The sequence below is a fragment of the Juglans microcarpa x Juglans regia genome, chromosome 3D, assembly GCF_004785595.1.
Source record: "Juglans microcarpa x Juglans regia isolate MS1-56 chromosome 3D, Jm3101_v1.0, whole genome shotgun sequence".
Taxonomy (NCBI): domain Eukaryota; kingdom Viridiplantae; phylum Streptophyta; class Magnoliopsida; order Fagales; family Juglandaceae; genus Juglans; species Juglans microcarpa x Juglans regia.
This window is the reverse complement of record NC_054598.1, coordinates 9,506,593-9,534,127: the sequence shown is the minus strand read 5'-3', so window position 1 is coordinate 9,534,127 and position 27,535 is coordinate 9,506,593. Positions and strand designations below refer to the sequence as shown.

The 27,535-nt window shown below is 35.2% G+C and overlaps 3 protein-coding genes and 1 long non-coding RNA gene across 5 annotated transcripts; 3 read left to right on the top strand and 1 right to left on the bottom strand.

Annotated features, from left to right (window-relative positions):
* The first annotated feature begins 1,648 nt into the window (after window positions 1–1,648).
* LOC121254432 (glyceraldehyde-3-phosphate dehydrogenase, cytosolic) lies at window positions 1,649–4,596 on the top strand. The gene is made up of 12 exons (XM_041154482.1): window positions 1,649–1,884; window positions 1,970–2,002; window positions 2,128–2,228; window positions 2,349–2,464; window positions 2,589–2,688; window positions 2,866–3,012; window positions 3,121–3,181; window positions 3,274–3,371; window positions 3,596–3,738; window positions 3,877–3,960; window positions 4,107–4,196; window positions 4,316–4,596. Exons 1-12 carry the CDS (start codon window positions 1,881–1,883, stop codon window positions 4,362–4,364), a joined length of 1,026 nt encoding a protein of 341 aa, XP_041010416.1. The 5' UTR covers window positions 1,649–1,880; the 3' UTR covers window positions 4,365–4,596.
* Window positions 4,481–22,782, bottom strand: LOC121254455. The gene is made up of 3 exons (XR_005938644.1): window positions 22,770–22,782; window positions 11,953–11,964; window positions 4,481–4,624 (listed from the first exon to the last, which is right to left on the bottom strand). It is a non-coding gene; the product is annotated as an uncharacterized LOC121254455 (long non-coding RNA).
* Window positions 19,220–20,966, top strand: LOC121254422 (pentatricopeptide repeat-containing protein At3g04130, mitochondrial). Its single transcript, XM_041154469.1, has one exon. The coding sequence runs from the start codon at window positions 19,357–19,359 to the stop codon at window positions 20,890–20,892; it is 1,536 nt and encodes a 511-aa protein (XP_041010403.1). The 5' UTR covers window positions 19,220–19,356; the 3' UTR covers window positions 20,893–20,966.
* An 893-nt stretch (window positions 22,783–23,675) lies between the features above and the next one.
* Window positions 23,676–26,986, top strand: LOC121254418. 2 transcript variants are annotated; one of them, XM_041154463.1, is made up of 3 exons: window positions 23,676–24,049; window positions 24,152–25,006; window positions 25,445–26,986. In XM_041154463.1, the coding sequence occupies exons 2-3, from the start codon at window positions 24,299–24,301 to the stop codon at window positions 26,744–26,746; spliced, it is 2,010 nt and encodes a 669-aa protein (XP_041010397.1). In that variant the 5' UTR covers window positions 23,676–24,049; window positions 24,152–24,298; the 3' UTR covers window positions 26,747–26,986. The 2 variants fall into 2 exon arrangements, with proteins under 2 accessions (XP_041010397.1, XP_041010396.1); XM_041154462.1 differs by having other exon boundaries at window positions 23,676–25,006.
* The last annotated feature ends 549 nt before the right edge of the window (window positions 26,987–27,535 follow it).

Genomic DNA, 27,535 nt, shown 5'->3' with positions numbered 1-27,535 from the left:
TTTATTTTATTCTAATATAACTTTTGTTAGAACTTTCGAACTTTCAATACATTTGACTTGTCAAGTCATTGACCACGTAGCATTTCTATTTCTTAAGAAATTATGACAGATAAACTAATTTGGCAATTTTTAAAACTATAGCAAGGTAAACAGTAAACTGAAGACTTGATTTCGAGACATAACAATTTTATTATGACAACATAATAAAATTTTTTGAAACAAAGAAAAAAAAAAGTAACAAACCATTGATGTGTCATTAGGATAGTGAGTTGAGATGAGATGATTTGAAATAAAAATTTAAATTTAAATAAAATATTATTATTATTTTAAAGTTTGAAAAAATTGAATTATTTATTATATTTTATATAAAAATTTAAAAAATTTATAATGATAAGATGAGATAAAATATTTATTATATCCAAACAGGACCTTAAGCATTATGACAACATAATAATTTTTTCAGAAAAAATTCATAAATTTCTACCCATAGATATTTCATATTCGATGGGCTAATATAAGTCAAAACTCTTCAAAAAATAAAGTCAAAGTCTTAAAAAAACAATTGTTTGGTAAAGATAACCCAACAATATTTTTCAAAGCGATGGATTAGTCTTTATTTGAATTGAAAATTTATTTTAATTTATCTCATTTTATTATTATAATTTTTTTAAATTTTTATATAAAATATAATAAATAATTTAACTTTTTTAAATTATAAAATAATTTTTTTAAATTTTTACATAAAATATAATATATAATTTAACTTTTATTTTATTATTTATAAATCATTTTAATTAGTGTCAATTTATTTATAAATTCAAATCACTCCTAATAATACTTAGGGCAGGTTTGTGGGATGAGATGAGAATTTTATGTTTTGTTTGAGAGTTTAAAATATTGTGTTTTAATATTATTATTATATTAGAATTTGAAAAAAATGAATTAGAATTTAAAAAAGTTGAATTATTTATTATATTTTATATAGAGATTAGAAAAAAAATATAATGATGAGATGAGATGAGATGAGATGAGATGAGAATTTTATATCTTATCCCATCTCCCAAACCTGCCTTTAATGATACTGTTACGGAAATTCTACCGACAAGTGTAAATATATTTTTTTTATTTTGTATTTTTAATACTTCTAAAAAATATTTTCCAAAGATCAATACCACCTAATAGTCGACATCTCCTTTTTACCCACTGGTTTTTAAGCCATTCGAATCACAAACCTAATCGATACGAATATTCGGAACCCCGAGAAAAGTAGGCAAAAGCCATTTCCACGCGCATACATAGCGAGTGTATAACAACTTGTTTCCCAAGTAACCCGGTCTCGAATCTTCTATTACCGTATCAGTTAATCATCGCGTGGCCCACCGTTTCGTCAACATCAGCGGCTAATTCCGCATGTTCAAAATTTAATATTTTATGAAAAAATTTACCCAGCCTCTTACTAGTTTTACGATCTTTATATATCATTTTTTTTAATTTTTATTATTTTTTACTAAATATTTAATATATCAATAATAAATAAAAGAATTAAATCAATTTTAAAAAAATAAACTCAAAAAAAATATTAAAAAATTAAAAAATTTTAAAAAATATGAGATTAAAAAGTTGTGTAGGATTATTCATATTTTATTTATCTATTGATATTTGATCGAGCGGCTCCAGAACTAGAAGGGTCATTTTCTCTCTCCCCCACGCTCACGTGGGTTCGTGACCAACCCACCAACTACCGGCTTCCTTTTTAATAGCCCTCCGATTCCTCTCTCCTTCACTCACTAATAACTCTCCGTTGTCTTTTGAATCTACTCTCTCTAGTCTCCTCTCAAATCTAACCTCTCTTTGCAAGTGCGCCATCTCTCCCGATCGTCATGGGTAAATGCCTGTTTCTCCTTCGTTGGTTTTGTAATCTGAAATCTTTTCGTTTGCTGATTCTCTCTGTGTGCTTTGATTTTTACAGCCTCCGACAAGAAGATCAAGATTGGAATCAACGGTAATTTTCCGATCCCTGAAATGTTTGTCTCGAGTGTTTTTTCTATTGTCTCTACTGTTTTGGAAGGTCGTTTTTTTTCAGGTTCTGACGGGTTTTGTTCGTTTGTATACTGGTTTGATCTGTAGGGTTTGGAAGGATCGGTCGTTTGGTTGCCAGGGTTGTTCTTCAGAGAAATGATGTTGAACTCGTCGCCGTTAACGATCCCTTCATCACCACTGACTACATGGTAAGATAATACAAACAAAAAGAAATAGAAAAATTTCACATATCGTATTGTTAGTGAGAGAACTTGGATCTGGTTTGGAATTAGCTGGTTAGCTTCAACTAATGATTGAGTACGTGACAGACTTATATGTTCAAGTACGACACCGTTCACGGCCACTGGAAGCACAACGACATCAAGGTCAAGGACTCCAGCACCCTTCTCTTTGGCGAGAAGCCCGTCGCTGTTTTCGGCATCAGGTAACGGTTCCCATTCTCTGTATTTCATCGCATGATCGGTGCCGGCTTCCTTTTGTTGTTTGTACTGCGATAAATGGTCGTGAGAAATTATAGAACGCTGCCTTTTTTGTGGGAGTTTATTCAGGAACCCGGAAGAGATCCCATGGGGAAAGACTGGAGCCGAGTATATCGTCGAGTCTACTGGTGTTTTCACAGACAAGGAAAAGGCTGCTGCTCACTTGAAGGTTTGCTCTTTTCGATTTAGTGAAGGTTAATCTTGGGGTTTTATGGATGGAAATCATACTTCTTTATGTGTTACGTGATTTAATTGGATGTTTTTGTCTAGAATGAGAATGAGAAATGGAGTTGATTTGTTGGATCTTTTGTAGTGGCGTTTTTTACTTTGATTATTTGGTGATCAGGGTGGTGCTAAGAAGGTCATCATTTCTGCTCCTAGCAAGGATGCGCCCATGTTTGTTGTGGGTGTGAATGAGAAGGAATACAAGCCCGAGTTTGACATTGTTTCTAACGCTAGCTGCACCACCAACTGCCTTGCTCCCCTCGCCAAGGTCTGTTTAAAAATCAAGATTTATGTGGTTTAAGATCGCGTATCATGGTTGAAATTGTATTCTGAATTGTTGTGCTTAATTCTGAGGTGGTATGAAATTTGTGTACAGGTTATCAATGACAATTTTGGAATTGTTGAGGGTCTAATGACCACCGTCCACTCCATTACCGGTAAGTTGTTGGTCATGCAACAATCCTTCCGTCTGTCTTATTTTTCCGATTTTAGTTTGATGGTGTTGGTTGCTGGGGGTTTTGTGATTCAGCCACCCAGAAGACTGTTGATGGGCCCTCAAGCAAGGACTGGAGGGGTGGAAGAGCTGCTTCCTTCAACATTATCCCCAGCAGCACCGGAGCTGCTAAGGTAGTTAACCAATTCTTATTGACAATGTTGTTTGCCTGATGATATAAATATTTGTAGTGACCCAATGCATGCTCGCTGAATATTTTTGCTAATTGCTTTTCAATACTCACTCTAATTGGGAATCATATATAGGAGTTTATGGCATGACTCTTCGGTCAGTATTCCATGTTGCCGCTGTATTTAGCATCTTGAATAATTTTCTTCCTATTTTTGTGGTTATATAGGCCGTTGGTAAAGTTCTTCCATCACTCAATGGCAAATTGACTGGAATGTCCTTCCGTGTACCCACTGTGGATGTTTCAGTTGTTGACCTCACTGTCAGGCTTCAGAAGAAGGCAACATATGAGGAGATAAAAAAGGCTATTAAGTAAGTGTTCGAAAATTCATTTTTTATCCCTATATGTGTTATCCTTTCCTATATTACGTGCCAAGACTAGTAGCATGGCCTTTTCTACCATATTCATTATATATCTGTTCTAATCTATACTTATCTGACAATGTTCAGGGATGCATCCGAGGGCAAGCTTAAGGGGATTTTGGGTTACACTGAAGATGATGTGGTGTCTAGTGACTTTGTTGGTGACAACAGGTAGAGTAATGTTTCAATATGATTGTGTATGTACCGATAAAAGAAATATGATTGTATGTCTGTTTGGCTTTTTTGTTTTATTTACTCTTGGTAAAGATCCTGATATAACATTGTTATTTTAAGCATGCTTGATGTACTTTATGCAGGTCTAGCATATTTGATGCCAAGGCCGGAATTGCATTGAATGAAAACTTTGTGAAACTTGTCTCTTGGTATGACAATGAGTGGGGCTACAGGTAATCTTCTGATTTTCCCTAAATTCTTCCTTCTAATATCGATCAGATTAGGGTTCAAAATCTATGAAATGCTACCTACCTAGACTTCTGATTTTCCCTAAATTCTTTTGTATTTGCAGCACCCGTGTGGTTGACTTGATTGTCCACATCGCATCCGTACATGCTTGAAGCTAACCTGAATATTCAAGGCATCATCTTTTATGTGTTTGTTGAGTCTAGGGTTTAGATATGGGTGTACTCCATTTGCATTTTGGAATAAACCTCGAGTCATATAGCTATTTTTGGCAAAACTTCTGCTCTGGGTAGCTTTTGGTCTCTGTTGGGATGTTTTTTGTCTTGAAGTTCTAGGGACTTCCGTTCGTTTTTACTACAAGAAAATGGTAGCGGGCCAATATCAGCTTATATAAGCATTACATGGTTCTCAAATTCTGTTTCTAGTCTTTGCCAACATTCTTCTTCTTCTTATGAGAATTATTCTTATAACATAGAGGCTTAAATACTTTGTTTTCTCCCATAAAACTCCCATATAATAAATAGCTCTCTTTTACCCTCAAAAAGTATATTATTGAAAGGAAAGAAGAAAACTCCTTGAAGTCGAAATCTCCCCCTGTTGATAAAGGCAGTCATGACCCTTTGTTTGCTTTAGTGTTCTTAGTAGGGTGTGTCCTGTTATTCTAATCTAAAGGAATCCATAATTTATTTATTTTTTTTTATTTTTTTTTTCTCGCAAAAGGAAATTACCACCGATTGTGTACGTTTGTAACGCAAATGGGGACAGAGAAGTAAAATCAGTTACGATCTCCGTCCTCAGCTTGCAGCATCGGTCATATATCTATTCATGCTAAAAGCGCCAACGCAAAAAATAGTGAGTTGTAAATAGTAGTGAGATTTGTGAGTTAAAGTTGATGAATAGTAATGAATAGTAGTGAGATGAGTTGAGATGAGGTACGAATATAAATCTCTTCTAGCCGGGCCGTACTAAGTCCCGGTTCAAGAAATAGAGGATTAAAGTTGGTTCGGTCCGGTCCGGTCCTGATTTAGGAGTTTCTAGCTCGGACTGGACTGGATTGGATTGAAACAAAAAAAATATATCATTATATATATTATTTATATAATAATTATATAATTTATTATGTAATTTTTATTTAATTTATCACTATTAAAAATATAAAATTTTAAATATAATATTAACAAATTAATATTCTATCAATTAATTAATTATATAGTAATTATATAAGTTAATAATATAATTTTTATCTAATTTATTATTATTGATCATATAATTTTTTTTTATTAAGTTAATTACAGAATCTACATTAATAATTAACTTAATTTTAATTTAGTATTTTAAATATATTTTTTTATTATTTTATTTAAAAATAAAAAAAATAATTAGATTGAACTGGAACGGACATTACGGTCCTTAGGGATGTTCGGTCCGATCCGAGAAAAATGCCGGACAATCCACCGGATCGAATTGCACCCTAGCAAAAAGTAATAGTGTTTTTCGTCTTTTGCTTCCCGATTTTACCCTTGTGTATTTGTAAATGACGGTTTGCTCCCTCTTTGTTTGCAGAAGTTTTGTCTTTTTATATTTCTAAAGTTCGGCTTCCACCACCAATAACCGTCAGTCTTCACACAAACTTCTTCTTTCTTCTTTCAGTGGAAGATGTTTGAATTTGTATAGCATGAGTAAAAACATCTTACGTATATACATTAAATTAAACCAAATTAAAAAATACGGTCAAATACATGTCTGGATGTAAAAAAAATTCCTGACTAGAGGATTGGAGATATAAAGGGTAGATCTCAGAGTATACACATACAATAAATTAAACCAAACTGAAAGCAATCTTCAAAAAATATGTTCAGATCTAAAAATAATATTAACTCATTCGTAAGAGTCGACAAACATAGAGGGTAGATTTGAAATTGTTCAGATCTAAGGGAAAAAAACTTTCGATTGGAGGACTTTAAAGACAGAGAGGGTAGATTTGAAATCATACACATATACATTAAATTTAGGCAAACTGAAAAACAGAAACCCTAGGTAAGGAACAGAGAGGACGAGGTGAATTGGGGAAGAGATGGGGAAACTCAAATTTGAAGAAGAAAATAAAAAAAAATTCCACCTTTCCCATGAAGAACAACCGTATTTTTCGTTGACTAACCTAGGTTGTGGTTTTCTTCATTTTCGAGAGAGAGAGAGAGAGACACACACACACGTGGTTGAAAAATCGTGAGGATAGAGACAGGGAGAGACATCTGGTTTTCAACGACATAGAGATTACAAAAGAGAGAAGTGTGAGAGCATCCCCATTGGGTTCTCTAAAATTTTTCCTAAATTTTAGCTAAAAAGGACACTCCCTATAATTTTATCCTAAATTTTACTCATCTTCAAAAAAACCTTCTACATCTCATTCCTTATCCTTTCTCTATTCTATTAAAATAATATTCTTCTATTATTTTTTTATTAATTTTTTCTCACTTCCATTTCTATTTTTAAATACTAACTCTTTTGTCTTATTCTCTTATTTTCAAAGATCACATTTTATAAATACTTATACGATTTTTTTTTCGAGATACAATATTATTTTTCAATTAAACATCGATATTAAAAATAATAATTTTTTTAAATATGTGCATTTTTCGCGTATTGATGATAAAATATTTTACAAAATAGTACAACGGTAACATTTTGAATTCGCCATGATTAGTACACATACTTTGTCATTTATCCAACGGTAACTTTTTTTGTCTCTTCTCCAACGGTAACTTTTTTTTGTCTTTTCTCTAACGGTAACTTTTTTTTATCTTTTCTCCAACGGTAACATTTTGTGTCTTATATGTAATGGTAATTTTTTCCTCTATAAATACGCATTCTACTTGCATTCACATTCTAAAAAGCCCAAGTCTCATATCCAACTCCCTTCATCAAATGACTCGTTCTTTCTTTTGCAAATTACTTACATACTTGTTATCTGATGATGAGTTGGATGCTGTTATTAATGCCGAGGCTGATGGAGAGTCATCGAGACATCGTGGCAATCGCCAACATCGTAAGTTTATTCGGCGTGATCATATTCAAGGGCATGAGCGCATTTTCTGCGACTATTTCGCAGAAAATCCAGTATATCCCTCCAATCTATTTCGAAGAAGATTTCGGATGAGTCGTCCCCTATTTCTCCGTATTCTAAATGAGGTAGAAGCTTACGAGCCCTACTTCGTCCAGATAAGAGATAATGCCGGAAGACTCGGTTTATCTTTTATGCAAAAGATAACTGCAACACTTAGAATGCTGGCCTCTGGGGTTACTGGAGATTTTATGGATGAATACATACATATTGAAGAAAGCACTGCAATGGAGAGCCTCAAAACATTTTGCAAGGCAATCGTAATTGTTTTTTCAGATGAATATTTGCGATCTCCAAATGTCAATGATATTGCTCGATTACTTGTGGTTGGTGAACAACGGGGATTTCAAGGAATGTTGGGAAGCATTAATTGCATGCATTGGAAGTGAAAAAATTGTCCCGCTGCCTGTAAATGTATATACTCTGGCCACATCCGTGAACTAACTATTACTTTAAAAGCAGTTGCTTCATATGATCTCTGGATATGACATGCATTTTTTGGTATGCTTGGTTCACATAACGATATTAATGTGCTAGAGAGATTTTTTATTTTCACGAAACTTGCTCAAGGGTATGCTCCACCAGTCAATTACACAATCAATGACAACGACTACATTATGGGGTACTACCTTGTTGATGGTATTTATCCCAAATAGTCAATGATAAAGTGTTAAAAATTACATGATTAAGTTGCTAAAATGAATGATTTGTTTAATCAAAAAATGAATTAAGCACTTAATTATATAGTGAAATTTAATGCCTAACTCAATGTTAAATTCTGTTTAATGTCCCAAATTTTATTCTGATATTTTACTAATGTTGCAGGGCATTAAGGGAAAGATATTAAAAATATATGGGTATTATTGGAAGTGCCCAATTAGCATGGCAGTAACAGCACAGCAGCTAGGGATTGGAATAAAAAAAAAAGAAGAAAAGAAAGAAAATGAGGAAGGCAGCAGCTGGTCTCAAGCCGTGCAACAGCACACTCACGCACGCGGAACTGCAGGGAGTTTCAGGGACTGAAGCTTAGCGCAACATCAGAGCTCACGCGGGCAAGCAATCGGCTCAAGAGATGCACTGCTGGGGAGGAAAGCGCAAGACGCGCACTGCAGGACCTGGACGCGAACTGCAAAAACGGGAACAAGCGCACTGCAGAGGCGAGACCCACTCACCGCGAACGCAGGAGCTGGAGACGAGCTCACGCTGAACCGCTCACGCACTCACAGCACGGACTCAAAACGCGGGGCTGCAGACATGGAACGCGGATCTGTGCTGGGCAGACATGGACAGCAGCACGCATGCACGAAGTGGAACACGGGGGCAGAGACGAAACGCACAGCAGCAGGGACGCACTCACGCAGAGATGAAACGCACGAAGAGGAGCTCAAAACGCAAATGCAAACCTGTGCTGGAGAGGCAAAACGCAGAGTATAAAAAGAAAGGAATTTTTCTTGCGCCGACTGGTTGATTTTATTTTTAGATTTCATCTGTGTTTTGCTGGGCACAATTTTTTCTTTCGGTTTTCACCTTTTTATTTCCGCCAGTTTTGTTCTTCTTTAGTTTTGGATTTCAACATCTTTAAGGGATACAGTATATTTTCATTCGGTTATTTTCCTTAAAAACAGTAATTAGTGATGTTGGATTTTAATCTTCTTGAACATTTTGTTAATCTAGAGATGATAGGCTAGATTTTTAGCTTGGGATTCAATGAGTAACCCATGACTATTTGGGATTGGATTCTCTTCAACATTTAGTGCTTTGAATGATTAACTTGATGGATTATATTTCAATGTGCATCTAGAAAAGATTAGAGTTCTTTGTTCTTGGTTTAGATCAATTGTAGACGTAAGGCACAATTGATACTTGAACAAGTAACATGACTTTGATGTTTTTCTTTTATTTTTCTATGATTGTCATATAATTTGTCAAGTAGTTTTATTAAAATAAAAATTGTAGTTTATTGTTATATTATCCGACCATGATCTCTAGGAATGAGAGAATGGTTGAGAGAAAATAAAAAAAGAAGTAAATCCATCACCAAATTAGTGGGTGAAAATTGCATCCCAAGTGTTTGTTTAATTGCTTCTTACAAGTTTAAGTCAACTTCCGCACATTTTCTTTAAATCTCGATTCTTAGCAATTTTAGAAAAAGAAAAATAGATTCACTTTTATTTTCAGCTTTACTTATTTTTTATCATCCCGAAAATTTCACTCATAATCAATTCCACACTCTCTTAGTAAATAGCCTCATTTAGATGTGAATATAGTTAGCGGTTAAGTTCTAAAATTTATTCTTCTTTTCTTTTTATTATTTTTTTGTTCATTGCTAGCTCATTTAGTTTAATCTTTTCTTATCATTTTAAACTTTCGTGTCACTCCAAACGGTAATATGTTGTCTTGCGAAAATGAAATGTTTGCTAAATTCTCATTGTCCCTATGAATTCGATCTTGGGATTTACTCTTGTATTACTTTGACAGCTTCTACGCTTGGAAGTCAAAATTAAAAGCTGATCAAGTTTTTGGAATGATCAAAATAAAAGCTTAAGTCAAAATTCCAGCCGTTTGTGAAGACGATCCCATCACCTCAAGGAATAAGAAAAAAAAAACTTTGCCACAGCACAAGAATCTGCAAGAAAAGATGTCGAGTGTGCATTCGGGGTACTTCAACAACGATTTGCAATCGTTCGTGGACCTTCTCGATTATTTAAGGTCAATGACCTAACAAATATAATGAAAAGCATGTGTTATTCTACATAACATGATCATTAAGGACGAGCGTGATGATAGTCAGGGTTTGAACATGAAGTATGATCAACTTGATGATGATCTTCCATAATTGTCACGCAATCCAACAAACGAGTTTATCAACTTCATTCAGCACCATCATGAAATTAGAGACAGCTCGGTACATCATCAACTACAAGCATATTTAATTGAATATCACTAACAATTCTATTCCTAACAATAGAAGAAAAAGTTGTGTTGGATTCTCTATTTTATCATTAGTAGCGATGGTGTATGAAAGTTTCTAGAATTTCCATTCCAAAAAACATGTTTGGTTCAAGAACATGCTCAAAAGTTATTGTAATATTTTCATTATCTGTAATAGTTAAGGATTTGTAATGTCGAGTTGTAATCAAGCAACATTTATCCATGTTAGACTCAAATTCAACAACCACGTTTTCTATCTTCTTAATAAAACTTTGCAAACGTACAAATTATATAATACAATAAATGCAGAAAAGTGCCACAAGCGAGTGGTACATAATATACATCACCTTTAATACTGAATAAAGGTTTAGTTACAAACAAAATAAATGCCTCAACCTGAGGATGCATTGCGTGTCGCCAATATCTCTCTTTGAAGTTGCTGGAAATATACCTGTTGAACTTCATTTAACGTATTGACATTGAGCAACATTATGCGCTCCTCTCTCTCCTACCGGGTGATTTCCAGTTTCTCCGCCTCCAACCTTAATCTCTCGTCCTCTTGTCTACTTTTATTTCCCTCCATTTCTCGTTCATATGCCATATTCTCGGCCTTGAGACGGAAAAATTCTTTCTCCTGAGCACGTGACTCCTCTAGGAGAGTATACTTTTTCTTCCTGAGTTCCACAAGTTCATCTGAGGCCCTGCCTTGGGCCTTACATTTTCCTTTCTCAGCTTTTCTCCTTATTGGCCTATCCAATTTGAAGACATCATTACTTTCTAAATTCTCGCTCTCTGTACCACCCACTGAATCAATAGGTGAATTAGTTGCCATGTTGATGTACGCGAATATGTTGGGGACATCGTCGACTTTCGCTTTGTCCCGTCCTTTGTGCAACGCTGATTCCATTTCGACTGGTCCTTCAATAGCTGCCAACAATGCTCGGACTGAAAGGCCGTTTTCTCAAGCGATTCGTAAATGACCTTCGTTTTGTCAAACTTCCAATTCAAAATGAAAATCAAATAATTAACCAACCCATTAAAGATAAAGGAAACATAACACATATAAATAATAATTAAGTGCTGTCAATAATAAATAAGTGGATGCTTATACCTTGTCTTGTTCAGTCATGCCACTTTGATTCAGCCCTTCAACTTGGGCGAGTTTAGCACAAAATTTGTTCGTCGCCTTTTGAATGGCAGACCACCGATGTATTAAGGACCCAACACTTCGCTCATTTGTACTTTCTTTATAATCATTGAAGTATTGACTAACTTTTTTCCAAAGTTGGGCATGTTTTTGGTCCGTTCCGTGGATGGTATCAATGCTACTATTCAGCCATGCGGAGACAAGTAACTTGTCTTCTTCAGGGGTGAAGTTTGCACCCCTGACTGATTTTCTTTGAGAGGGAGGCTCTACTTGGGGCGGGGGTGGAGAGTCATCCAAAGTCATAGGATGTTGTTCACCTTGACCAACATAAATGTGGTCAAGTTCAGGTTTCTGAGTCAGAAGGCTGGTGAAGAACATATTTCCATGCTCTTCTGAGTCCATCTTTAAAAATTTGTAAACATAGAAATGTGATACACATGTTAGAAAATTAAGAACTACATTTGCAAGTGATTTTGGTAGCCGGCTCAGGAATCCTATGGCAACGTATGATCACACTTGGCACCCTCCCTTGCATGGCTGCAACAATCAATTGCCACTATTTATTGGCCATCCAGGTTACCATGCCATGGAGGTGTGTGCTAAAATGTTCCATCACCATGTTCGGATTATCTCATAATCACAGCCGAGGGGTTAAGACAACTCAAATCCAATAACAAAATTAGTTTGCAAACATGAAAATAAGACCATTCCCATCCACTTCCCTAAACACTTGTGTGTTTTAAATGTGGCTCAGAATGAGTTACAGAATTTACATCATGTGTGAGACAGGAGCCCAACATCAAATGACTGCAAAACCTTACCCAAACCCCACGTGCCTTTTGTGAAAACTATTACAAGCTACAATATGATCATTCGGGTAAGGATTACCCCGCCATCTCAATGGGGCCCACTAACACTTATGAATTATCCCACTAAACACCATCATCATAGCCTAACAGTAGACATGCAACCCCCTCCCTCCCCCACAAGTAATAATTATTCATCAGTACCAAACACTGCAAAGGTCCCAATAGCACAGACAAATTCACAACTGAGGGGTTAGAGAAGGAAAATCCCATACTAAGCAGCATGCAAAATACATAAGAACATAAAAATAGATTTTAACTTTGTCAAACCAACAGAGCTCAGTCCATGGGAACAATAATTAAAGAGACCACATTGGCTCAAACCAGCAAACACATGCAACAAACAAAGATTAAATAACTGGTATGAGGTAGGATTAGAACATTTGAATTCACACTCATATATTGTTGGAGATCAATATCATGATAAAAGGATTAAATATTGGAGAAAGTATGCTAACAGAAAAGTGAAAGTTTCTAATGCTAGTTGAAAGACAAAGGATGTTTGAAATTCAAACATCATATATTAATAATGTATTCCACTAGCACTACATATGACAATTAAGTTGACAAAAAAAATTGGCATATTATATCTGTTGGATTAATTAGCTCATAAAAGACAGTAAAAATGGTCAGATCTCCTTGTTGGCAAGGCAATTTAGGCATGCAGATTTCCAGTTCATGTGTTGTTAAACCATTTAAGTTTAATAATACATGACATGTTTGTCTCCATTATATAGATTATGGGGGAAAAAAACAGCACAAACCAAACATATATAGCCATATGTACCCTAACATCGAACAGAGTTCAATGCTTATAGCATTATGTCCTGTTGTCATTGACCCGTTTGTGCTTCAAATAAAATACATAAACCAACAAGGGAGCTGAAAGCTGGTAATGACAGTAATAGTAATAAAAAAAAAAGACCATTTGATCAGGTCTCATTGGATAGCATGACTAGCTTTGATGACAACCAACTAGATTATGGTAAATGATTCAAAGGAAAAAGGAGTCAGGCCATACAATAAATTCAGTGTTTTCATATGCACTCAGCTTCAGGAATTAATGACCAAATGATGCACAACTCTCCACACAAATGGACAAAGCACTAATTTAAGAGCAATGTCTGAGATTCATCCATGGCAGACAAATGTATTGACTATGCCGTGATTGATACATAGCAAAAATTGTCCATTCAAACCCTAGAGCACCCAATAAAATGTAGGGTTCTCAATAGAAGCAGGTCGATTGATGAAATACAACTAATAAGTCGATAAATCTAGCAACTATGAAAACCATGGCAAATACATGCATGAAAAATCCAGTGAATATGGGTCACAGATCCATGAATATTCATATCCTAGAGTAGTAATTAAAATCTAGGGTTCTCGAATTTCAAGTGGCAAAACTGACAAATATAATAATTTTTGTCAATAAAACTCGAAAATATATCAGATTTACCATGTGAAAGAGGCTCAATGCGTTCAATTTGTGCGAGAGAGGACAGAGTCCATCCATGGAGAGAAGAAGAGGGAAGGGTTCATAGAGAAGAGATAACTTACATTCGTGATTTCAAGTGGCCAAAGTGACAAATACAATAATTTTTGTCAATAAATCTCGAAAATGTATCAGATTCGCCATGGGAAGAGGCTCAGTATGTTCGATTTGTGCGAGAGAGGACAGGGTCCATCCATGGAGAGAAGAAGAGAGAAGGGTTCACAGAGAAGAGATAACTTACATTCGTGTGGAGTCGATGAAAAGAAGACACAGTCAATAGTGGTAAAAGGTTTGAGAGAGGGCTTCCTCCACGAATGAGGGCAATCGAGAGGAAGAGAGGAACATGCGGGACCAACGGCAACAGATTTGGGGTTCGGTCGATTGGAGATGTACAGTGGTTCCCCAAATATGGGGAATGACTGTAGATCCCCTAAAACAAATCCCTAATTTAGGGAATGAGATGGGAGGCTCATTTTCAAGTTCTCCTAAATTTCATCTCTAAATTTTAGGGATAACAGTACTTTAGGCATTCGGATGGGGATGCTCTGAGAGAGTGAGTTTGAGGAGGGTAGAGAGAGAGAGAGAGAGAGAGAGAGAGATTTATAAGAGGGAAAAAAGGGTTCGGGAAAGGAAGGCTGAAGGGAAGATTCTCGAAGATTGGTGTTAGGAGAGAGAGAAAAATGGGAGTGTCGGCGTCGAGTGGGAAGGAAATGGAGGAGAAAAAAACCCTAGGATTTTTTTCTTCTTTAAACGTCGTTGTTGGGGGGGGGGGGTTACAGTGGAAGGGGCTGGGATCGGAAGGGGCCGGGATCTAAATGTGAGAATTTGGGCTTCAATTTTGTTTTTTGGGCTTTAGATGTGAGAATTAGATACAGTTAAAAATAAATTTGGACCTAACTATTACCCTATAGCCTAATATTTTTATTTCTAAATTAATATACCAATTGCCCATAAAATTGCATTAAGAAAATAAATTCTTCAAAAAATAAATTGTATTTCTTTTCAGCATTTTTTCCCTTTATTTTGTACTTTAATAACTAATCCAAAAATAATAACAATATTTGAGGAGTTTTAAAATTTATAATGTATTACAATTTGTTTAAATTGTATTTTGTAGTTGTAAATGATGAAAGTTTATATTATAATTATATGATTAAATTATTTAACACTTAGTAATGTACTTTCTAGGTTTAAAATTAACACTTTATATATTTATTTTGGAAGTAATAAATATACGACATATGCATTCGACTATATTTATTGAAATTAACAATAATAGTTTTATTAATATATTTATAAATCTTCATAAAGTAAGAAAATATATTTTATTATTAATTTAAATAGATCTACATATTCATTAAATCATTTAATGTCTTTAATCTAATGTTACTTAATATAATTTATTAATAGTTAGGTTCAAAATTTTCAAAATTTAATATTAATTATTGAATATAATATTTTATATTATTAACATATCTCATATTGATAACACTAATAATATTGTTATTAATAACACTATTAATAGGAAATTTCATTTCTTGCAGTATTTTATTCTGTTTTTTCCCCATTTTGTAAATATTGATTTTATTTATTACATCTGTTATTATTCTTAATATGTTAGCATAGTCTTATTTAACAAATATAAATATACATTTATTATGTTCTGTTTTTATATTGTGTTATTTGTAACAAATTTGCTGCTTCCGTTCTTATTTCACTCTTCTGCATTCTGCTTCTTGTTTCCTCTACTTCTACAGTCCTTTTATTTCTTCTCTACTTTCTTGTATGTTCTCTTCTTTCTCATATGAAAATTGCTTATTTTTTTTATTTCGTAATGCTTATTCTATATATTTGTATTTCGTAATTTCTAATATTATTAAAAAAAATTAAAATAACTATTTACATTTAAAAAACCCATTTATTAAAATATAATCATTTCTTTTTATATACTGATATAAATGGAGATGTATTTAACAAAGATGATTTATACCGTATTTATCTTTTAGCAATATTTTATTTCTCATCAAATTGAATTTTTTATAATAGATTTATTCTATTCTTAGACGTAGTAAGTAATTTAAATGAATCATATGAACTAAATGTTTTCCATATAATTAAAGCATATGAACTTGTAACTACTGATTATAATGATTCCTTATTTATTAAATGTGAATTTTAGGTGTTATTTCCAAATAATTTAATGTTATATTAGTTTCTTCTTCTAATCAGGTGTTATATGCAAGGGGCATTTGTGCAAGTATAAGGCGAGGTGTCACGAGCATTACAAAAAGTACGAGAACGAGAAAGATGCACGCCAACATCATTTTCAGGATGTCCAACCTGAAGATTAGGAAAAATTTTGTGAAATGTTTGAGGATCCATTATATAAGGTAAATTAAATGAATTCTTTATGTGTCAAATTTGTAATTTTCAATTACTAAATTTTACAACTTCTATGCAGGAGCAGAGTTCTATAAACAAAACGAATAGATTAAAGTTGAAGATTTATCATCACGCAGGCTCAAGATTTTTCCATTGCCCATCTTAGAAACTGGTAATGTACTCTGTTTTTTTTATTCTATATAATCTATTTTTAATATTGACTTTATATCTTAATAATGTCTCTTGTAGAAAGAGTCAGACATAAGTTATGATCTGACAAAACTATATGTTGCATCACATACTAATAGTAATAGAAATGACTCATCCTGATGCTCATAAGAATTATGTAAGTATTATAATTTTTTTTAATTAAACATATTTAAATTATTGTGTCAATATTAATTTTATATGTTGTGTGTAGGATAAAATGGTTGCCCCCCGTGCTGAAGCTGTATCAGATCAGAATTCATCAACAAGGGATGTTGACATTTTTACATAAGTTCTGGGTCAACGTTCAGGATATTTGAGGGTTTAGGTCACTGTGTAAAACCTTCAGGCTCTTTATCAACATCAAACACTACTGCTCTTGTGTTAGAGAATGCAAATTTTAGAATCGACAATTTGATTGCAAAATAGCATGAGTTAGAGGCTCAATTGACGAAACAAGCAGACATAGAGATGCGCATAAAACAACAAGAATATCAACAAAGAGAGACGCAACTCCAAATGCAAGAACAATAAAGACAAATGCAGCTTCAAATGCATATGCTTATGCAACAATTCAGACCTCCAAGCAATTGATTTTCGTTAGAAGTGTTTTATATATTGAACAATTATATATCATGTACAGATAATATTTTTAGTATTATTAGTATTTTATTTATTTAGTTCTGACTTATTAGATTAATTTTTTTTTATATTGAACAATTTGTAATGTATTTTTGAAATATAAATATCTATTTGGTTTTAAATTAGTATTGTCCATAAAAATAATAACCGTTTGAATAGTCATTAAATATTTGAATATATATAAATCGGACACAACCGTTCGAACATTACAAATTAGAGTTAGAACGGTAAAAAAAGTTGTGCGCCGTTCGAATAAGCAATTCACTATTTACTTTCGATCATCAATTTGTTTGTTCGAATGTTTCTTCATGTGTATTTGGTTGAACAGACTGGTATTGATCAACTAGCCATGAAGTAACCGTTCGAACAAAAATATTGTTCGAACGTTATTTACGCCGTTTGAACGACTTTTCAAGACGAATTTAAATCGTCACAGAAAAATAATTCCGTTCAAACGTGATCGAACATTCCAGCTTAATTTCGTCCCAAAATATATTTTTTGAGACAAATTTGTATTTTTCATCCCAAAATACATTTTGAGACAATTTTATTGAGACGACCTTGAGACTTTTTTTTCATCCAAAAATATATTTTGGGACGAAATTCTAGTTTTTTGGGATGAAATTTTTGGTTTCAAAAAACCTTATTTGTTGTAGTGTGTGAGAGAGTGAGTTTGAGGGGAGAGAGGGAGAGAGAGAGAGAGAGAAAGAGAGAGAGAGGGAAGGGGTTTCTGAGAGATCGAGATCAAGAGAGAGATTCAGAAGAGGGGAATATGCTTTGGGAAGGGAAGGCTGAAGGGAAGGAAATGGGAGGGTTAGGAGAGAAAAATGGGAGGGTCGACGCCTAACATTTTTATTTCTAAATTAATATAACAATTGTCCATATAATTGTATTAAGAAAATAAATTCTTCAAAAAATAAATTTTATTTCTTTTCAGCATTTTTTTCCTTTATTTTGTACTTTAATAACTAATCAAAAAGTAATAACAATATTTGAGGAGTTTTAAAATTTATAATGTATTACAATTTGTCTAAATTGTATTTTGTAGTTGTAAATGATGAAAGTTTATATTATAATTATATGATTAAATTATTTAACACTAAATAATGTACTTTCTAGGTTTAAAATTAACACATTATATATTTATTTTGGAAGTAATAAATATATGACATATGCATTCGACTATATTTATTAAAATTAACAATAATAGTTTTATTAATTTATTTATAAATCTTCATAAAGTAAGAAAATATATTTTATTATTTATTTAAATAGATCTACATATTCATTAAATCATTTAATGTCTTTAATATAATGTTACTTAATATAATTTATTAATAATTAGGTTCAGAATTTTCAAAATTTAATATTAATTGTTGAATATAATATTTTATATTATTAACAAATCTCATTTTGATAACACTAATAATATTGTTATTAATAACACTATTAATAGGAAATTTCATTTCTTGCAGTATTTTATTCTATTTATTTCCCCATTTTGTAAATATTGATTTTATTTATTACATCTGTTAGTATTCTTAATATGTTAGTATAGTCTTATTTAACAAATATAAATATACATTTATTATGTTCTGTTTTTATATTGTGTTATTTGTAACAAATTTGCTGCTTCTGTTCTTATTTCACTCTTCTGCATTCTGCTTCTTGTTTCCTCTACTTCTACAGTCCTTTTATTTCTCCTCTACTTTCTTGTATGTTCTCTTCTTTCTCATATGAAAATTGCTTATTTTTTTTATTTCGTAATGCTTATTCTATATATTTGTATTTCGTAATTTCTAATATTATTAAAAAAATTAAAATAACTATTTACATTTAAAAAACCCATTTATTAAAATATAATAATTTCTTTTATATACTGATATAAATGGAGATGTATTTAACAAAGATGATTTATACCATATTTATCTTTTAGCAATATTTTATTTCTCATCAAATTGAATTTTTTATAATAGATTTATTCTATTCTTAGACGTAGTAAGTAATTTAAATGAATCATATGAACTAAATGTTTTCCATATAATTAAAGCATATGAACTTGTAACTACTGATTATAATGATTCCTTATTTATTAAATGTGAGTTTTAGGTGTTATTTCCAAATAATTTAATGTTATATTAGTTTTTTCTTCTAATCAGGTGTTATATGCAAGGGGCATTTGTGCCTTGCACAAAACACCTTTTATATATATAATTTCGATTCCGATCAATCGAACGCGTAATCCCGCCTGCTTCACTCGATCTATCAGCCTGCGTTTTTGTTTATACTTGGGTTCATTGAGGAAATTGCGATTACCGGGAAATCCAAACCCGGCTTGGTACTTCGGCACGTCTCCATGATCTTCCGCGTTGACAAATGTGCCAAAAATATCCACGATCTCCTCGATTCATCAACATCTCGTGCCGTAATCCATGCTTTTGCTCGAATCCGGTCTCATTCGTGTCTTTCTTCTCCGCTGGAGTCTTCTTCCCTCACTCGGCACGAACATCAACAATGCCAAGACTCGAAAAGATTGTCTGAGCTTGACATTCTCGTAGCTAAGGTTCCTTTTGGAACCAGCGACGATGAAGTTCTTCGGTCTCTCTCGCATGATCAAGCGTGTAATAGCATAGGGTTGTCTAGTAACCTTGTTGAGAAGCTGCTTCATAGGTTTAAGGATGATTGGAAGTCTGCATTGGGCGTGTTCAGATGGGCAGAGTCGCGGTCTGGTTATAAGCACACACCGGAAGCGTATGAGATGTTGGTGGACATATTGGGTAAAATGAAGCAGATGGATAAGATGAAGAGTATCCTAGAAGAAATGAATCGGTTTCATGTCATTAGGACTGACACCGTCGCGAAGGTCATGAGGAGGTTTTGTGGTGCCGGGCAATGGGAAGAGGCTGTGAGGACATTTGATCGGTTGGGAACTTTCGGGTTGGAGAAGAACACCGAATCGATGAACTTGTTGCTGGACACGCTTTGTAAAGAGAGAAAGGTTGAGCTGGCTCGCGAGGTTTTCTTGGAGCTCAAGTCGCATATTTCGCCGAATGCTCTAACGTTTAACATTTTCATTCACGGTTGGTGCAAAGTGAATCGAGTGGATGAGGCGCATTGGACGATCCAAGAAATGAAGGGACATGGGTGTCCCCCTTGTGTAATCAGCTATTCGACAATCATGCAGTTCTATTGCCGACAAGGCAAATTTGATAAAGTCTATGAGCTGCTTGATGAAATGCAAGCTCAGGCTTGCCCACCAAATGTTGTTACTTTCACCACAATCATGTGTTCGCTGGCAAAGTCGGAGGAGTTTGAGCAAGCATTACGTATTTATGACAGAATGAAGATGGCTGGATGTAAACCGGATGCGCTATTCTACAATGCATTGATCCATACTCTCGGGAGAGCTGGTCATGTACAGGAGGCTGTTTGTGTTTTTGAGGTGGAGATGCCCAAAACTGGCGTCAACCCAAATACATCAACTTATAATACAGTGATTGCTATGTTTTGCCATCACGGTCAGGAACAAAAGGCCTTGAATGTCCTCGAGGGCATGGAGAAATCAGGCCTCTGTAAGCCTGATGCTCAGACATACTACCCGTTGCTCAAGGCGTGCTTTAAATCTGGGAAAACAGGCAGTTGCCTGAGTAAATTATTGGATGACATGATCAATAAGCATTACCTTAGTCTTGATATATCAGCCTATAAACTTCTAATTCATGGGCTTTGCCGAGCAAATCAATGTGAGCGAGCTTACGAATTCTTGGAGAAGATGATAGCTCAAGGGATTACACCGAGATATCAGACATGCCGTTTGCTATTGGATGAAGTCAAACAGAAGAATTTGTATGATGTCTCTGAAAGAATTGAGGATTTGATGAAAAAATTATAAAGTTTCGAGTAAAGAGCATGTCGTGGTGAGAAGCTGCTTGAGGATGAAAGGGTTGAAATGCTGCTTTATCTTAATGGATGGAGTATACTCTCATGTGCATGACTTCATTTAGAAAGTAGTGGCAATGTTTTCAATGGGGCGGCTGAGGAGACACTGGACCTCCATTAGATGATTGGTTTGTCTTATTCATAGTATCTATTGCTTAGTCGTTCTTAGACCTGAGTTCAAATGAGATACTGACACTCTTAAATTAGGGAGCTAATTTATTGTTTTTTGTTCCTTGGTAAATTAAAAGTCGCCTATGTTAAAAAGAAAGAAAGAATACCAAGACCATATTCATATAGAAAAAAATGGACCCTGTTATTGTTTAATTGCTATTCATGACCATGTTCCTATGAGAGAGCTTGTGGTGTAGCTTGGAAGAGTGTTTTTCTCACACATGTTTATCCTAAGATTGCTGTTTAAGATTAAGAAAACAAATATAATTTAGATTGATTGATCTAACTTTCCTGCCCTTACGTCATGAATATCTGAAGAGCCTGTCTCAGTTGGTACATTGCAAAAAAAAAAAAAGAAAAAAGAAGTGTTATTGAGATCAATGGCTATGAACTGTCTGGTGCCTGTCAGGCCAAGTCGTAGGAGTGATGCTTTAGAATTTCATGGTCAAGCTTATTATCTGACTCATTGACTTATGATATTATGGTGATGTATAAATCTCTCAAGTATTTTCCGCGGGCAATAGGCTTAAAAGTGTACATACAGTAAGGAGATAGAAGAAAACTCTTCTACTGTTGAGGAAAGTCCTACTTGAGGCCAATTATAATGAAACTTATGATGGAAGCAAAAGCGACAACCATTTGGTTGGGTGTTTGCAAAAATCCACACTTCACAAAAGCCTTGTGTGAGGATTCCATATCATGACTGCATATTGTAGATGCATTGTCCACTCTTTAGGGAAGCCTGTGGTTTAGCTCACCCAATTATGTGTTTAATGTGGCTAGCTTGCTTTGCCCTTGAAGGTTATCCTCTAATTCGGCTTATGGATGGACCTCTAAAATCTTACATGATGGTGCGGCCCATTTCAGAATTTATTGATGAATGATGGCTCCAATCCTGTGTAAGGATTCAGGAAAATGCTGTGTTTTTGCTTTGGGCTGTGGACATTTTTCCAATTTAGAGACAGCATCTACGACTTTCACTAGGAAAATGCTATTCCCAATCATATACTGTTTACAAGGTTGGATCTCATTGCTGACATGATTGCATGTTTGTTTACTGTTTGTCTCTTTGTTACACGTTGGAGCAGCAGTGTCACATGTTCTTTGTCCTTTGGAGCAGAAAAAAGAAGAACAAAATGAGAGGGCGTGTAACCCCCGATCCAATCATGCTGTGTGACAAATGATTATTTTTACCCATGAGGGTCCATATATATAAATTTCTCACCATGAACTCAGGCATGTGAATGATGGGCCACTTTATGATGATTATTATATTTTTACCAAAGGTGTAACTGTTCTAGTTGGAGCTCACTGAATTCGCAGTTGCCCGACATCAACGTTGTTGCCAATGTGACTCGTAATCTATACATATGTACACGTTCCATGTGTAAGACGTGTCTGTCCATATCCATCAACTTACGGGCTTAATTGGATCATTATCTTTTCTGCCCTCATGTTCTTTAATAACTTCAGGATATAAAATTCCGTATAATCATAGCCTTCCATTTATAGTAGAACATAAATGAAAGGTCAAGATGTTACCAATTAGCAAAAGGAATCAATTGTTATCAATTGCATTATCTACCCTAGATAATAGGCTGGCTCTTATCTAGGGTAGATGATGAGACATGGCATTTATCAATTGTCAGGATCTTGGACTTTTTTCCCCCTCATAAATATTCTTAGAAGGAGTTTACATGGTGGGTTGTTGGACTGGGCGACTGGCCATGCCAATTTTTTCCTTTAAAAAAAAAAAAAAAAAAAAATTATTGGGAATAAATTCATATCAATAGATAATTGAAAAAAAAAAAGAAAGTTATTTTTCTACAGAACAGCAACTAATATAAAGTATGGACTGCCTAATCTTATTGACTATTTAATAGCCATAATTCCATCCCGTGATTACATTGTGCGAGACGTTAACTTCTATGGCCATGGGAAGAAGGAAAGGAAAGGAAACGTACCATTCATTTGTCAGAGCAAATTGTGCAATAAAAGTGTCATTAAAGATGGTGGTACCTACGTACACGACATAGTGATAGAGCGAAGAGCGAAGCGCGAAGGCTAAAAAGACGAGCCGCAAGCCTTTTATAAAAAATATTTATATATTTTATAAAAAAAAATTATAAATATAAAATGTAAAAATTAATAGTAAGTAATGCATAATACTCCGAATATATCTATAAAACTTGGAGACTTTTTCTCTTAATAATTGCCTTTTTTTTTTTAACGTTTTATAGATCCAGTAAAATATAGTTGGGTCAACCCTAAAGACGGTGAGTTAGGCACCTATGACCAACCAACCCACCGTCCTCGTTTGAGTCTTGCGTTGCATGACGGTGTTAATGTTGGAAATGTATTTGTAAAAAATTGGTCCGGTTCCAATATATTATTAAATTTTGTTCGTTGGATAATGCTTACGTATCTATGTAGCATGAGCAATCAGTCGACGGTCTTACTTTCAGTCACGCCCTTCCAGTGCTTCCACTCAACGAAATAACCGACCCCGCCACGCTAATTTCCCTCGAAATTCTAAAACTACTTTACTAGACAACAAGATCCACTCATCCACTGCATTTCCCTACTAACTGATAAGACTCTCTCTCTCTCTCTCTCTCTCTCTCTCCCTGGGCTCTCACGGACCAAAGGAATCTCAATCTTTCTATGCTATCAGTCGATCCTTTTTCCCATCCATACGAAAAGACCCTCCAAGAATCTACGATCAGATGGTCGTTTTCTTTTTGTTATCTTTCGCAGATACTCTAGCCACCATGTTCACACATTTCTAAAGGCCCCCCCTTTTTCGCTTTCTTTACCTGCTTCGCTTCGTCCGTTGCAATAATGGCTTTCTTTGCTTCCTCTTTTTCCTCTCAATTCTCGTGTCCTTCGGTGCAATATCGACTGGGCTTCCTTTAGTTTTGTAAATCAATATCGCACCGGTTAGTTATCTCTCTGTTTCAGATATCTGTCTTCATCGATCTTGCGCTCTTTCTTTCTTTCAGGTAGTCCGAGTGTTCTTTGTTTACTTAATTGTTCTCCAGGATTCCTCATCATTTTCGATGTTCCAGGACTTTCCCATCTTAAAGTATCGACTTCATTGCCTGTTCATCTTCACTTTATAAGCTCTAAGCAGTGTTTTCGTATTTTTGCCGGTGAAATCTGGTTTCCTTGGTCAATTACGGTAAAAAATGCCACCTTCGTACTTCCCTCTTAGGTGGGAGAGCACCGGAGACCAGTGGTGGTATGCTTCACCCATCGATTGGGCAGCTGCCAATGGTCTCTATGATCTTGTCAGGGAGCTTCTCCACCTTGACACCAATCTCCTCATTAAGCTCACCTCCCTTCGTCGAATCCGCCGCCTGGAGACAGTCTGGGACGACGAAGCTCAGTTCGACGATGTAGCCAAATGTCGCTCCGAGGTTGCTAGAAGGCTCCTTCTCGAGTGTGAAACAAAGAGGGGTCATAACTCTCTCATCAGAGCTGGCTATGGAGGGTGGCTTCTGTACACTGCTGCCTCGGCTGGGGATGTGGATTTTGTTAAGGACTTGCTAGAGAGAGAGCCTCTTCTTGTGTTTGGAGAAGGAGAATACGGTGTTACCGATATATTCTACGCTGCAGCGAGGAGCAAGAATTCTGAGGTTTTCAGACTATTGCTTGATTTCGCTCTTTCTCCGAGGTGTTGCCTTAGCAGTGGAGGTGAATTGGAGGAGCAGTTGGGTAATCTTGATCCAGAATTTAGGTGGGAGATGATGAACCGTGCTGTTCATGCTGCGGCTAGAGGAGGGAATATAAATATGTTAAGGGTGCTTCTCGCTGATTGTTCTGATGTTTTAGCATATAAGGATGCTCAGGGATCTACAATCTTGCATACAGCCTCTGGCAGAGGGCAGGTTGAGGTAAGGCTTCCTATCTTTATATTCATGGATTCCAATGCTTTTAGACTTCTAGTACTTGTAAGTTTGTAACTAGCATCTCCTTGTTTGTACAAATTTTCTACCCAAGCACGCTTTACACTTTTATGGTGCGAAAGGGCATCCAACTCCTTAGAGGGGCCATTGATCATTTTTTTTCTTGTGTATTTGTGTTATTTCATGCCTTTTGGCCTCTAGTGTCCTCTCTGCCGCTTAACTGCTTCCAACCTGTATAAATTCATTTGCGCGATGCCTGTATAAATTAGTTGAGAAGTTTTCTGTTTGTCCTAGTCAAGCCTTTAAGTTTGGACCATTGTTTGTGACTGCTGATGGTCAACTAGATGCATAGCTGCATTTTTCACATTCCTTCAGACCTCATGAAACCTGCTACTCCATTAGTGACTGAAGATTAAATTAACGCAGGTAGTAAAGGATCTAGTAGCATCCTTTGATATTATCACCTGCACAGATAATCAAGGGAATACAGCCTTACATGTCGCTGCATACAGGGGCTTCTTGCCCGTCGTAGAGGTCCTGATTCTTGCCTCTCCTTCATTAGCCTCCTTGACAAACAATTATGGAGATACTCTTCTTCATATGGCAGTGGCTGGTTTCCGGACCCCTGGTTTCCGAAGACTGGACAGGCAGATTGGGCTCATGAATCACTTGTTATGCGGTAAGATTGTGAACATGGAGGACATCATCAATGTCAGGAACAATAACGGAAGAACTGCTCTTCACGTGCCAGTTATTGAGAACGTTCAATGTAATCTAGTTGAACTCCTCATGACCGTCCCATCAATTGGATTGAACATCCGTGATGCTGATGGAATGACCCCTCTGGATATTCTCAAGCAACGGCCACAATCAGCATCTTCTGAAATTCTAATGAAGCAACTGATTTCTGCTGGAGGGATGTTCAATTGCCAGTATTACAAGGCAAGAAGCGCCCTTGTTTCCCATCTAAAAATGCAGGGTATTGGGAATAGTCCTGGAACTTCTTTCAGAATCCCCGATGCAGAGATATTCTTGTACACGGGTATTGAGAATGCTTCTGATGCCAGTTGTGATCAGGCAAGCATGGATTTGAGTGCTTGCTCAGGCGAATTCAGTCAGTTTGACTCGAACAACTCCTTGGACAATAAGAATATAGGTTCAGTAAGTAATGCTGCAAAGCGCCTCAAGTTCCTACTTCGTTGGCCCCGTGGGAAAGAGAAAAAATCTGCTAGCAGAGAATTAAGAGATGATAGTTCTCTAGAATCATTCAGTATATCTAGAAACTTGGAAGACAGTCTAATCCCACTTCGGCAGAAATACTCAAAGTTTTCCCCCTTTCCGAACAATAAAAGAACATTTTCTCTTAGGAGTGATCTTCCAAGCCCATCCACCAAAAAGAAATTCACCCTGGGGCTTATGCATGGGGTTATTAAGGCAATGCCACATCTAGGTAATCCGGCAGACTCCCCTTCAAGTCATTCAAGATCATCAACTTCTTCGCCTAGTTCAATTTATAAACAAAAGGGTATTGATATTGCTGGACCCTCGTGTTCAGCTGTGTCATTTAATGGTAAAGCGCCACCAATGAACTACAGACAGAATTCCTTGGAAAAGAGGTTGATGAACCAGTATTTCTGTGTTGGTGCACAAGGCCTGGATGTTAAAGATTCAGTTCACTATGCACAGCCACATCAGAATCACAAGCAATTAAGTTCTCTAGTAGCTTGATTTGACTGTGTAAAAGAGTGGTGCATGCTTTTGAGTACAATTTTTGTGAGCTAAAATATTATTTTCATCCTCTCTTTCTGCGGTAAAGATTTTTGCATCGAATTACTGCAAGCTTGTTAATTTGTGTGTAGAATATAATTCTTCGTTGTTTCTATCAGCTTGGTATAACTTTTTAACTGATTGTGAGACAAGAAAGAAGCTGAGATTATTGACAATATAAGCTCAAACTTTCTTTGGTCACTCTGTAATTGCAGTCAGGTTGTTTCTTTGGTCACTCTTACTGTTCTCCTTGTATTATTTTTCCCTTAATTTTCTCATTTCTCCACTGTGGTTTTCTGTTCCCACTTTTGGTTGGAGGCATAAGAAAAGATCGTTCTCTACCGTTCTTGATGCAAACTTACTGTTAATAGAATGAACATTACTTTGTACACATTGGCACTTGAAAATGACAGAATAGAATAGAAGCAAGCGATACAAAAATACAACTATAATCCTAAACGAGGAAACAAAAGTTGGGCAACTATACTCAAGTTGTCAAGTATCATGCCCCCAAATCAGGTGTGGTCATTAAATAACTAACCTTTTTAGGTCCATGATGTTAAATATTTTAATATGAATATTAATAATTGGATCTTTATTTTTTATGATCCACGATAATAAAATAATAACAGTTAGAAAACGTATCTCCCTCTATTAAAGTTTGATAGAGAATCTTACTTGATTATGAGAAAATGATCATCGTAACAATTGGATCATTTTAATATGAATATTAATAATTGAATCTTTACT

Bases quoted from the DNA above. Each gene is read 5' to 3' on its own strand.
- LOC121254422 (XM_041154469.1), top strand. From the start codon at position 19,357: ATGATCTTCCGCGTTGACAAATGTGCCAAAAATATCCACGATCTCCTC.
- LOC121254418 (XM_041154463.1), top strand. From the start codon at position 24,299: ATGCCACCTTCGTACTTCCCTCTTAGGTGGGAGAGCACCGGAGACCAG. The intron at 25,007-25,444 runs GTAAGGCTTCCT...AAATTAACGCAG, and splicing joins CTGGCAGAGGGCAGGTTGAG to GTAGTAAAGGATCTAGTAGC.
- LOC121254432 (XM_041154482.1), top strand. The intron at 2,003-2,127 runs GTAATTTTCCGA...TTTGATCTGTAG, and splicing joins GATCAAGATTGGAATCAACG to GGTTTGGAAGGATCGGTCGT. The intron at 4,197-4,315 runs GTAATCTTCTGA...TTGTATTTGCAG, and splicing joins GACAATGAGTGGGGCTACAG to CACCCGTGTGGTTGACTTGA.